Source organism: Nerophis ophidion, linkage group LG05 (assembly GCF_033978795.1).
Source record: "Nerophis ophidion isolate RoL-2023_Sa linkage group LG05, RoL_Noph_v1.0, whole genome shotgun sequence".
Classification (NCBI taxonomy): Eukaryota; Metazoa; Chordata; class Actinopteri; order Syngnathiformes; family Syngnathidae; genus Nerophis; species Nerophis ophidion.
In genome coordinates, this window is record NC_084615.1 from 64,058,940 (window position 1) to 64,072,473 (window position 13,534).

Sequence of the window (13,534 nt, forward strand, 5' to 3'; positions counted from 1 at the left end):
ATATATGTATGTATGTATGTATGTATGTATGCACATACATTTTATATAGATTTTATATATTTAAAAATGAATAATATGTACGTATTTGTGTATATTTATGTGTATGTATACGTATGTGTGTATATTTATGTATGTATATATATATATATATATATATATATATATACATACATATATTTATATATATATATATATATATATATGTGTGTGTATATACATATCTGTGTATGTATATATATATATATGTGTGTATGTACATATCTGTGTGTATATATATATATATATATATATGTATGTGTATATAAATATCTGTGTATATATATATACATATGTGTATATACATATATGTGTATATATATATACATATGTGTATATACATATGTATCTGTGTATATATCTATACATATATGTATAGATATATACGTATTTGTGTATATAAGTATATATCAGGTGTCGGCAACCTCTTCCACTCAAAGAGCCATTTTGACCCATTTCACAAAATAAAGAAAACAATGGGAGCCACAAAACTCTTTTGAAATTTAAAACGAAACAACACTGAATACATGTTTTTTTTTTTGCTTTGTGCTATGTATAAATAAGGGGTCTCTCTCACACGTGGGCCGCACCTTAATATGAAGATTTAATGTTAGTGCAGCCCGCGACATCAGTATGAATAGCGCTTGACAAAATCACACTTGCCAACCCTCCTGAATTTTCCGAGGGACCCCTGAAATTCAAAAACAACTATTCCCTCTAATGTTTGCTAAATTGCACCCTAACAACTGTATAATGGTGTGCTATGATGGCACTGCATTTAACACCCTCTACAACTTTAGCTAACAGCTTGCCAACTTTATCACATGTTGTATGTGGCTTCTGCAATCATACGTAAGCGACTGCGAGGCATACTTGTTCAACAGCCATACAGGTCACACTGAGGGTGCCCGTATAAACAACTTTAACACTCTTACTAATATGCGCCACACTGTGAACCCACACCAAATAAGAATGACAAACACATTTCAGGAGAACATCCGCACCGTAACACGACATAAACACAACAGAACAAATACCCAGAATCCCATGCATCCCTAACTATTCCGGGCTACATTATACACCCCTGCTACCACCATATACATACGTATATATATGTATTTATAGGATAGGATAGGTCTTTATTGTCATTGCACAAGTACAACAAATTTTGTTTTCAGCACCAACCCTTTAAAGATTAGACACACAAGGTGTACAGGGTTACAGAACAGGCGCCCTGTAAAAGATAAGACAAAGGTAAACGGGAAGGATAAGTAAAAAAAATACAATCTAAACCTCCATAGCTAAGCACATATACATATTACAACGTACATCTTGAGATTTGTCTGGCCATGAGCAAGGAATTAGAACAGTCCATTATGTTCAATGCGCACACTACTAACCGAGAGCTAGCAAACAGAGACAAAATGAAACTTAATGGTCATTTAGCTGTATATACAACAAAATGAGAAAGCTATTCTTTTTTCTGGATCAATAAGTGCTAAAGAACATAGTATAAAAAGTACATAAATTAGGAAATGTTAAAACCACACACCTGTATAAAAGTACATAAATTAGGAAATTTAAATCCACACACACCTGTAAGATTGTCTTGGCGTTCCCTTTGCCAACAGCGCGTCTTGCCTGCTGAGGTGTGTTTGGCTGAGGAGACGCATGGTCGCTCTTTATTTGAGTTCCACAGCCAAAGCGCAGTGTATGTCCAAGCGGAAATAGATAAACTGTCAGTCATGGACGCAAAGATGTGCTGTATGCTAACTGCATCAGCACAGACACAAAACAGCCGAGACATTGATGCACATGACAGCTGCAAAGAAGACCCTGCAAAGCTATTAAAAAAATGTTTTTTAATTAAATGTACTTTTTTTTTACTTTCATAATTTTTCCATTTTGTTTTTATTTGTTGAAACAAGTTCAACAGTTAATGGTTGATGCATGGAAAGTTACACAAGACTTTAAAGTGCACCTGTATTGTTTTGTGACTGTTTCCTTGTCCAGTCTTATACCTTGTGATAGTAGTTTTCTTAAAGGAGGGGGGGCGCTTTCAGGAATTCTGTGCCCTATGTGGCTCTACCAACTAATTAAATGTGTATTTTCACTTCGAACAGCTATGCAATCCTGTGCTTCCATTTAACTTGGTTGCTAGATTTAGCCACTTCTCAGACCTTAAGTGAGGATGTACATCTTAAAACAACTCACAGTTCAATTAAATTCCAATTTTTGGGTTAAGCATTTGATTCATGATCAATTGTCACTTAAAGTCGATTCTTATAATATATTATGTGGTGTATACATGTAACCTTTGCAAAACAGGTTACAGTATACAAAAGCTCCTCTTGGCTGTTGACGTATGATACATCGCTTAAATATTATCTTTGAAAAAATGTTTTTTTGGAAAGTGCAAATCGATTTAGAATAGTACAAAAAAAAAAGAATTGTTATTCAAATGTGAAACTTTTTTTTTCCAGGCACCCTTACAATAATGACTTACCCTACTACTTAGAGACACAACTAATAAAAAAAAGTAGAAAAGTGCCACTTAAAGGGGTCTGCAAGTGTAAGGTATTTATTTGCTATGATTAGAAATAGTTTGTTAGTGACTTTTTGAAAATCTACAAATATTTTTCCAAGTAAGTGCAGGAGAAAAAAAGAGAAACGACAAAGTTGATTGGGCAATTGCTTAGTTTTACATTGTATCTCCAGTTTGTCATGGGAATTGATTGCTACACCTGTTGGTGTGTTTGTATTAATCTATTATACATTTGTCATAATTTATTTTTTATTTTCATAAATAATAACTGTTAGCCATAGACTGCACATTAAATTATTTATATATATATATATATGTATATATATATATATATATATAATACACATAGAAACAATCAGGATATATGGAAGTTTTAAATGAAGAAAAGAACACTTCCAAAGTAGGAGGGCGACTGACGAATTACAGTATAACTAAAGGTCTGATTTACTAAAGCTGATCCACTGAACGTGTGGAAAGTAGATTGCGTCTGTTAAGTGAGCAGAATAAGGCGTGCAATCGATTTTGAGTCTGTCTTCATTAACAGGCAACATTCTGACAGTCAAAACACCCACAATACTGTAAGGAGAAATACAAATATAATTTTTAAATATGTGTAATATGATTAATCAACACTTCTCACCATTTTGTGAGGACTTTTTTGTTTTTAATTTTGCACGTGCCAGAAGTAATGTGCAAACTGAAAGTTCCACACACGGCTGCAGGATCAGTGCCCGTGCTACTCAGACAGACGATGGACAGACGTGAATCCTCCATCCTATGTGTGTGTCAACATTTTGGACAATCAGAAATAACAACAATTATCCATTGGTTATTCGTCTGCACCACTTTATAATTTTTTTAGCTCTGAGTGAGAGTTTTTGTGTCATTTAATTTGTTTTAATCACATGTTTTTATTTCACATAGAATATTTATTATAAAAACATTTTTATATGGAAAAAAAATTTTACTTTAAGTATTCTTTTTTTTTTTTTTGCATCTTGAATGGAGTAAGTGCTGCCTTTCTCCAATGAGTGCCACATTTTTAACCTTTTTCAATGGTTAAAAAATGGTTTCAATGCAGTTGAACTGCACAACTGCTTCTAAAATGCCTATACAAAATAGTACAAGTCTCCTGTATGTTTGAAAACAGCAAAATGCCGCTGGTAGGAGAATGTTTACATGAATGTGCCGAAAAATGATCAAGTGGCTTTGGTGATGCCTAGTATAGTACAAGCAAATTCCTCATTTAAATAACGCGGTGTAAACCATTTTACAGTTTCGTACGCGGTGTTAGTAGATTACATGCAGCACGGCCACTGATAGTACACGCTATTTTATAGATTGCGCACGCTGTTTATCGCGTGGTGTTTGGATCTTAGTAACGGTGAATCAGGCCCTGTGTCTCTAGTGCAGTGGTTCTAAACCTGGGTTCAATCGAACCCTAGGGGTTCGGTGAGTCGGCCTCAGGGGTTCAGCGTACCTGCGTCGCTGAGGTCAAGACACACCCAACTCATCGTTTAAATAAAAACTTCTCCCTATCGCCGTATTACGGATACCCCCAAACAATTTTCCCTCTAATTTTCCATCTGATTTGTAGGTGTATAATTTGTTATGAGTTCATGCACTGTGTTTGTGTTGTTCTTCGAACAAGATGATGTTCATGCACGGTTAATTTTGTGCACCAGTAAATAAACATAACTTTGTCTTGAATTAAAAAAAATAAACATTTTATTTTTCACTAAAGAAGGGTTCGGTACCTCCAACAAGGTTAAGAACCACTGCTCTAGTGGCTGAAAACTTCATGTAGAAATCCTGGAAAAATAATTCCAGGAAAATATTCTACAGTAAACTATTACCGGTACTTAAAATATTACATGTACCAGTTTTTACATTGAGATATGAAGTAAAATGTTTAAAAGGTAAAATCCCTATCTAATTATTGTTGTTTTCTATAGGGAGCCATGGCCGCCACTTATTCAGCACTGAGCCAGAAGACAAGCCAGCCCGTGCTGGAACCTGTGGCTGCATCAAGTTTAGCCCAGAGACGCAGCATGAAGAAACTCACCTCTACGGACATGTAGACACACACACACACACACACACACACACACACACACACGCACACAGACTGTACTACCATTTTGACCTCACTCTCATACATAGACCGAAGTCCTGGCCAGTCAAAACTACTGTCTCCCTTTTATATGGTATTTATTTGACCCACACACACACACATACACACACACACACATGCACGCACACCTCCATGCACCTGCCCACTTGATGAGGCTGCAATGCGAATAAGTCTGCTTAAAAGCAAGACAAGAAACTGGTATATGTTACTGCTAGGGGGACAGACTTGTATTTATTTACACAGCTTTCATATGCACTTGCCCTCCTCGCCTTTTCATTCTTTCTTCTTCGAGAAGAAACGCACCAGCTGATGTTCTCCTTCACTGTGATTGGCTAATACAAAGCTGCTTCGGTAAACTGTGCCCACCCCCTGCCTCCCACTGCTCTTCATCTATTTTCTGTCATCCTCTCCGCTTCAGTTATTTCTCCTTCCTTAATTGCATTTGCTCTCTTCTTTTCTCCAAAATACTGAAGAAAAGATTTATGTGTGAGAGTGCTGGCAAGATGACGACGACTGAGACGACAGATGTTTTTGTTACTCAAAGTCTAAATCCAAATTTTCTTTGGACTGAAATAAATATTATTGATCAAAATCATCTTCCAGCACTTAAAGCTACATAAATGCATGCATGGACAGATGCTGTATTTCTCTAACCTTTAATTCCTGTTTTTGATGCTAACAATGTATCTAAAGAGGTTTCAAAAAAGGCTGCCGGTGGACAAAGGGTTATGTCTTGAAATGAATGTGAAACAATGGTGACGATAACAGAAGTTCTAGATTGCACATATACATATTACTTGCTGATGTATTAGGTATGCCAGCGTTAAACTAGCACATTTGACTGAAGCCTCCCTTCATGAGGCATTTACTACTTCTGTTTTAGAGAGGTTTTATATTAATGCTTTATGTGGAACTACACTTCTTATGCATTGAACCGACTAAATGTCAGCACTTAAGTCAACCTCTGAACTTTTAAACTAAAACAAAAATAAGATGATCATAGAAAATGATCCTATAGAGTATAATATTTATTTTCTTTTGGTTTGATCTGTGTGTACCTAATACATTTGCAAATGAGTGTATATTTTATATACTAAAAAATATCCAGTGAAAATGTTGATGATGAAGAGCATGTGTGGGAGCTGTAGGGATTTCTCTGGGGGGAAGATGCATCCCGTCAAACCAGAGAGGCTGAATAAAAAAAAAAAAATATTTCCATAAATATCTCTTTCAAAAGACATTGTGGAAATTGTAAAATATTGTATTTATTTCATCTGATTTTTAAGATTCTATTTTTCTTTCAAGTTCTGTATATATTGACATTAAAGATCATTATTGACATGCATTTACTGTGACTTTGATAAAATGAGAGGTAAAAAAATGTTGACATGTTTTTCGAACTTAAAAAATTGCTTAACTTAATGTTGATACATAACCACTGGACAATCAAATCTTTTTTTGGTCACAAGGGGTGCAAGGAAAAGCCAACATATTTCAGAACTGTCACCTGTTTAGATTGTCCAGAATGACAAGATATCAATTGCTCAAGGTTAAAAATTTGAATTTTATGGGCCAGTGACATAGGGTAATATTGAGGGACCAAGTAAATGTGTCAGTGGATGGATCAATAATGGATATTAGGCACCACCAAAACAGGGGGCAATAAGGTGTTGAAAGGGTATTTCTTTGGGCTGATATTATTAAGGATGAGCTCGTTGGACAGTTTTGGGTTAAAGATCAACAAACTTTGAACTCCGAAACCTTTAATTACTGGAAAATATTTAATTCAATTCAGTGTATTCATTGGCCAATACTTAACAGAAGGTATTTCAAGACATTTCACACATGGAGCAGGTCTAGAACCAACCTACATGGTGTAAGAGTTCATCCGGATATGCCTGATTCAACCTGGACTTTAAGCGTCAGCCCAAAAATATATTTAACAAGCAATGCGGGAAGACTTTTGCAGTATTCCAGAAGGCCAGTGTTGCGGAGAGCTAGGACTGTAGAATGTTCAGGGGGACCTGCTGGAACACTTCATTCACACAGACACTCTGTTTAGAGAGCGAGGCCGGGACACCGAAGAACTAATACCTTGGCGTAATTCTCCTATGTTGTTTACCATCCAGTGTGCATGTAGATGTTTGTAGTGATTAATCAATTTGATGGTTATTAATGTCTGATTGATATTAGTGTCTGATGCTCTCAAACTGCCTGGTATCTTCATCACAAATGCAGACAGTCTTTAATGGAGAGTGAACCACACTGCTGCTAATCATGTCCTTACTAGGAACCCTCAGCTCCCAAAGACCCCTTAGTTGCCCAAGGAGGTGTCCAACAAAAACATTACTTTAGTTATTGTGCTAAACAACGCAATTATACTGGGGAATTTACAACAGCCGGTGTCTTCCTTACGTAAGACGATGCTTCATCACAAGGATCAAACATTTCCCATAGTTGAGGACAAAAAAAAATTATGTACCACTAAGAGGACAGACTTCCATTGCTTTATGCAACATACAATGAAGACCACACCTGTAGAAATACTAATGATTGCGCATTACCTGGGACAACAAGGCACGGACACATGCCTTCTTTGGAAGTGGTGAGTGATAGTGGATCAATTCTTCCTTACGTAAGACGATACTTCATCACAAGGATCAAACATTTCCCATAGTTGAGAACAAACAAAGTGATGTACCACTAAGAGCGCAGACTTCCATTGCTTTATGCAACATACAATGAAGACCACACCTGTACAAATGCTAATGATTGCGCATTACCTGGGACAACAAGGCGCGGACACATGCCTTCTTTGGAAGTGGTGAGTGATAGTAAATCAGTTTGTTTGGGTTTGAGTCTGTGAATCACAGTGATGCAGCCATGATTTTATCCAGCATTCCTAATTTCTTGACACATGGCTTATGTGAGTCTGAATGTTGTCTATCTGTGTTGGCCCTGTGATGAGGTGGCGACTTGTCCAGTGTTTACCCCGCCTTCCACCGGAATGCAGCTGAGATAGGCCCCAGCACTCCACGCGACTCTAAAAGGGACAAGCGGTAGAAAATGGATGGATGGATGGCTACAAGATTCTTACAGTCTTACCTTGCTGCTGCTTCTGGAAAAGTGGAGCCAGCTGAGAAATCCATCATGCAGTCAACTTGGATGATCCAATATGGAAACCTCAAATGCTGGATGGTGTGTTCATCAATAGCACACAGTGGCCACCCAGGAATGTGAGCATTTCCATTAATATCTAACTGCACTTGAAATAATGAGGCCCGCCCTTAACTGCATCATAAATGATCGAGCGTCTCCTATACCCAAAACACAAACATTACTTACAGTGAAGAAAATAAGTATTTGAACACCCTGCTATTTTGCAAGTTCTCCCACTTAGAAATCATGGAGGGGTCTGAAATTTTCACGGTAGGTGCATTTCCACTGTATCAGAGATAACCTAAAAATAAAAATCCAGAAATCACAATCTATTATTTTTTAAAAAATGTATTTGTGTGATAAAGCTGAAAATAAGTATTTGAACACCAACATTAATATTTTGTAAAATAGCCTTTGTTTGCAATTACAGAGGTCAAACGTTTCCTGTAGTTCTTCACAAGGTTTGCACGGACCACAGGAGGGATTTTGGCCCACTCCTCCACACAGATCTTCTCTAGATCAGTCAGGTTTCTGGGTTGTCGCTGAGTAACACAGACTTTCAGCTCCCTCCAAAGATTTTCAATTGGATTTAGGTCTGGAGACTGGCTAGGCCACTCCGGAACCTTGATATGGTTCTTACGAAGCCACTTTTTGGTTTTCCTGGCTGTGTGCTTTGCGTCACTGTCAGGTTGGAAGATCCAGCCACGACTCATCTTCAATGATCTGACTGAGGGAAGGAGGTTTTTGGCCAAAATCTCACAATCCATGGCTGCAGTCATCCTCTCCTTAATACAGTACAGTCGTCCTGTCCCATGAGCAGAAAAACACCCCCAAAGCATGATGCTACCACCCCCATGCTTCACAGTAGGAATGGTGTTCTTGAGATTGTATGCATTATTCTTCTTCCTCCAAACACACATAGTGGAATTATGACCAAAAAGGTCAATTTTGGTCTCATCTGTCCACAAAATTTTTTCCCATGACTCCTCTGGATCATTCAAATGGTCATTGGCAAACTTAAAACGGGCCTTAATATGTGCTGTTTTAAGCAGGGGAACCTTCCGTGCCATGCGTGATTTCAAACCATGACGTCTTAGTGTATTACCAACAGTGACCATGGAAACAGTAGTCCCAGCGCTTTTCAGGTCATTGACCAAGTCCTGCCATGTAGTCCTGGGCTGGTTCCCCGCCTTTCTTAGCATCATTGAGACCCCACGAGGTGATATCTTGTATGGGGCTCCACTCCGATTGAGATTGACCGTCATGTTTAGCTTCTTCCATTGTCTAATGATTACTCCAACAGTGGACCTTTTTTCTCCAAGCTGCTTGGCAATTTCTCAGTAACCTTTTCCATCCTTGTAGAGTTGTACAATTTTTCTCTGGTGTCTTTGACCAGCTCTTTGCTCTTAGCCATGCTGAATGTTTGGGTCTTACTGATTGTATGGGGTGGACAGGTGTCTTTATGCAGCTAACAACCTCACACAGGTGCATCTGATTCAGGATAATACAGTGGCGTGGAGGAGGACTTTTAAATTCGGACTAACAGGTCTTTGAGGGTCAGAATTCTAACTGATAGACAGGTGTTCAAATACTTATTTTCAACTGTATCACACAAATAAATTGTTAAAAAATCATAGATTCTGATTTCTGGATTTTAATTTTGTAGGTTGTCGCTAATACAGTGGTCATGCACCTACTGTGAAAATTCCAGACCCCTCCATGATTTCTAAGTGGGGGGACTTGTAAAATAGCAGGGTGTTCAAATACTTTTCCTGACTGTAAGTGTGGTCTCAAAGAACCTTCTGTAGAAATATTCATTAGAATTAGAGCTGTCTTCAAGTAAGGAGTTGTATAGTCCAATCTGATTTGTTACATGTTTCCTATAGCCTGTGATCAGCTCTGGTGGAGTGCAGAGAAGACTATCAAAATATCTAGAGGAAGTAAAACCGGTACTAAAAAGGTTTCTTATAGGTACAACTGCAGAATCATTACCATTGGCAGAGGGGAGCAGTGAGTGAGGTATCCTGCAAACTGCTCCCCAATTCAACCAGGACCGACGGCAGACTTTTGCCCCTACTCTGTTCGGTAGGGGCCTTCGATTTGGTGGCGGTGTGTCCAGAGAGGCCCGTATCCCCCATCTCAAAACATCCTCCCAACAAATCTGTGTGGCGCTTCAGGTATTTCACAGTTAGGAGGGGGGTTCAATGTCTGACTATTAGATTGCAAGGTTGATTGATGATTTGTTTTGAAGGAGTCTAATTCGCCTAACAGTGGACTATTCTAAGACACCTTAATTAGTGTTTAGCCATCCAATGATACATGAAAACACTGTTTTTGAAAAGGCTATTTATGGTTTGAATGACTAAATTACCTAATATGTACGCACTGTAAAAGACTGGTACATATTTGTATAAGCCCCTGAGAAATGAAATAACCTTTTACTTGCTAAACACACAATTTTCACGCTACTCTATTTTGTTGGACCGTCTTTACAGTTGCTTTACCTTGCATTTACTGTAGCATCGTTTCCACATGCTTCTGCAATGTCACAATATTGCATTAAACTTGCATTAAATGTATCGATCGGACCAAAGTATTCTCCAGCACTTTCCTAATATTCTCCTTAGGGTTCAAGTCTGGACTCTGTGTTGGCCAATCCTGTTAAAATCCTTTCCCAACCACTCTTATTATTTAATCTGAGCCCGATGAATCCTGGCACTGTCATCTTGCTATATGCCTGTATAACATCAAGGAAGAATAAATTCTGTTGATAGAATAACCTGCATGGTCATTCAGAATACTCAGTAGTTGGCTGTATGAACCCAGTCCTGTCGAGACATAAAGTTGCTGAATCCTAACCTTATTTAGAATTTAATATTTGTTCAAAATTTGAATTTTACAACTCAATGTTTGATATGATTATGATTCTTGGTGTGGTGATTCAATTCAGATTTGATTCTTGATTCAAACCAAATCTTGCATTATATTATTTAGTATACAAATGATAATAAAACCTTTTTAAAACATGTAACAAAAGCTCCTATTCCTTGCTGTTGTAGATGTGTAAGCGTAAGCACAAAGATGGCCTAAAAAAATGCATGTTAAAATAATATAATTTTTTTGAATTGATAGTTGAAAACAAAGAATCATAGTAAGAATGGTGATTTTTGATGTGAATCAATTTTTTTGTTAGCGCCCCTAATATTTGTGGTATTTTAAGATAAGTTGATACTCTTTTGACTTTGGTAGTGGGAATGCCGGCACACACATGTTCCTATTATATCCATCTAAGAACCAGCGTCCACTGCAATGAATGTTTGTTTTTTGTCTATTTTTTTGTTAAGAGTTACACATTTTGGACAAAAAAGAAACACAAAAACAGCCCTGTTATGCAAATCACAATTATTCACCGTATAGCTGGCCTGGGCAATTATTTTACTCAGGGGGCCAGATTTAGATAAAAAAAAAAAGTGTGTCTGGGAGCCGGTATATCACAATAATGACTGAAAGCTAAAAACGTTATGGAATTTGACATTTTTTTTCTGAATGAGACACCCAGAATGTACATGAAAAAGAATGTGGGATTTACAATATTAACTATGAAGGATAAAACACTGAATATCGACAACATATTTTACAATCAAGCGAAACACAACCAAAATGCAACAAACAGTGAAATATGAACGCCATGGGTAAAAAAAACAGCAACTCTACAATCTGAGATATCTCATAGTGACCAAAGTAACTAATTAGATGACCATAGTAACTAGTATATCATGCAGATTCCAATTATCGAAAGACTTAGTATAGTTGAAGACTTACGGTCATTAGAAAACATATCATAATGGCAGCTACAGTTTCCATCTTAAAGATCAAAAACAATTATTTGGGAATGTCCGGCGGGCCAGATTGAAAAGCTCAACGGGCCGCATGCGGCCCCCGGGCCTTAATTTGCCCAGATCTGCTGTATAGGATGCTGTTTTTTTTTTTTAAATATGGTTCCAAAATAATATTTATGCTAGGTTTCTTGTCAGACCTCTGTGGTTGCAATTTTTAAACCATTTCAAAATGTTCGGCATTATATTAAATCACACAATTCTACCAGTAAAAGGAGACACTTATAGCGCCTCCTCCTCTCTTTACAGCAGGGGTAGGGAACCTATGGCTCGTGAGCCAGATGTGGCTCTTTTGGTGACTGCAACTGGCTCTCGGATAAATCTGAGCTGACATTGCTTAACACGATAAGTAATGAATAATTCCACTTGTAACCACAGTGTTTAAAATAACGTTCAAAATATAAAATATGCTCTTGCATTTGAATCCATCCATCCTCTTTTCTACCGCACTTGTTCAAGAAGTTGCAATAAGGGTAAGAAGTAATTTATTTATTATTTGTTAGCGTAGAACTTGCCCTCCTGGGGGTTCTTCAGACCGCCAAGCACCGACATGAGAGCCTGTTTCATGGTTACAATATTGTTTTATTTTTCAATAAGTCTCTCAGTTGCTTGTCTTTTTCTCTTTCGTTCTCGCTCACGTTCTGGCTCCAGCCCCAACCCTGTCTCTCCTCCTGGCTGCTACTTATAAACAGAGCGACAGGTGATTAGATAACAAGGCCAAGCTGGGCAATTTACGCACCTGTCGCTGATTTCGAGGCTAATCCTGGCAACACCCCGCTTCGCTGCAGGCCCGCAGGCCACACCCCCTCCACAGTTAACTTCAGAATAACAATGTTATTACGAAGAATACGAGACCTATTATACTCTAGAAATGTTGATTTTACTTAAAAATGCACACGTTTAGATATGTTCAGTGTTAAAAAAATAAATGGCTCTTAGAGAAATACATTTTAAAATATTTCGCTTCTTGGCTCTCTCAACCAAAAAGGTTCCCGACCCCTGCTTTACAGCCTTAAAAAGGTGCACAGTGTAAACGACACCACTAGGTGGAAACACTGTGCAGTACATGTCAGTGCTGTGACACTTGCTGCTCTGCATATGTGTGTTAAGTAAATATATGACCAGTCTCTCTTGCACTGCTTCCATTTTGTCTGACCAGTCTAGTGTTTGTATGGCCTGAATAGACCGCAGACGATTTGGGCAGGAAAGCAGATGGATAGAGGCAAAAGGAACTGCGTCCATCATTATGCAGACACAAACACACACACACACTAAGTTGCCTATGGACCAGCTGTCCTCCTCTGTCTGAGTTGACTCCATGTCCCCCCGTGTCTCCCTCTTCTGGATAATGCATTTGCAGCCTGGGAGCCGAGAGGTAAACAGTGAGGCTAATTGCTTTGACATGCTGCTCTTTGTTTTGGCCTCCTGGTGCTAATCAAGCATTCTGCTAATAAGTCTGCCTGGCAAGAAAACAACTGTGTCCAGGCTGGGAGGAAGTAAAAAAGGGGACATGGGTACGCCGACTTCATGATATGAGTACGGTCGTCCACATTTGTCCACGTCATCCACAGTTCCCACAGTGCTGCTGTGACTGGGTGTAGTGCCCCACTCAGGTGTGAATCTATTTATCCTCATTAACCAGCAGCTCCCCAAAGTCAGTCAATTAACACGCTGCTCCAAATGAAGCCATTAGCTGTCACATGAGGTAGAGGCAATACTTGTCATTGGTCCACTGTGTGTGTGTGTGTGTGTGTGTGTGTGTGT

General features: G+C 38.3%; 1 protein-coding gene across 4 annotated transcripts in view; it reads left to right on the forward strand.

Annotated features, from left to right (window-relative positions):
• rps6kal (ribosomal protein S6 kinase a, like) overlaps positions 1 to 6,060 on the forward strand; it is a 40,041-nt gene extending 33,981 nt beyond the window's left edge. For all 4 annotated transcript variants that reach the window (XM_061901761.1, XM_061901762.1, XM_061901763.1 and 1 more), the window contains one exon: positions 4,537 to 6,060. In XM_061901761.1, coding sequence (XP_061757745.1) covers positions 4,537 to 4,662 — 126 coding nt within the window. In that variant the 3' untranslated portion in view covers positions 4,663 to 6,060. The remainder of the gene's footprint in view (positions 1 to 4,536) is intronic.
• Positions 6,061 to 13,534: the final 7,474 nt, after the last annotated feature.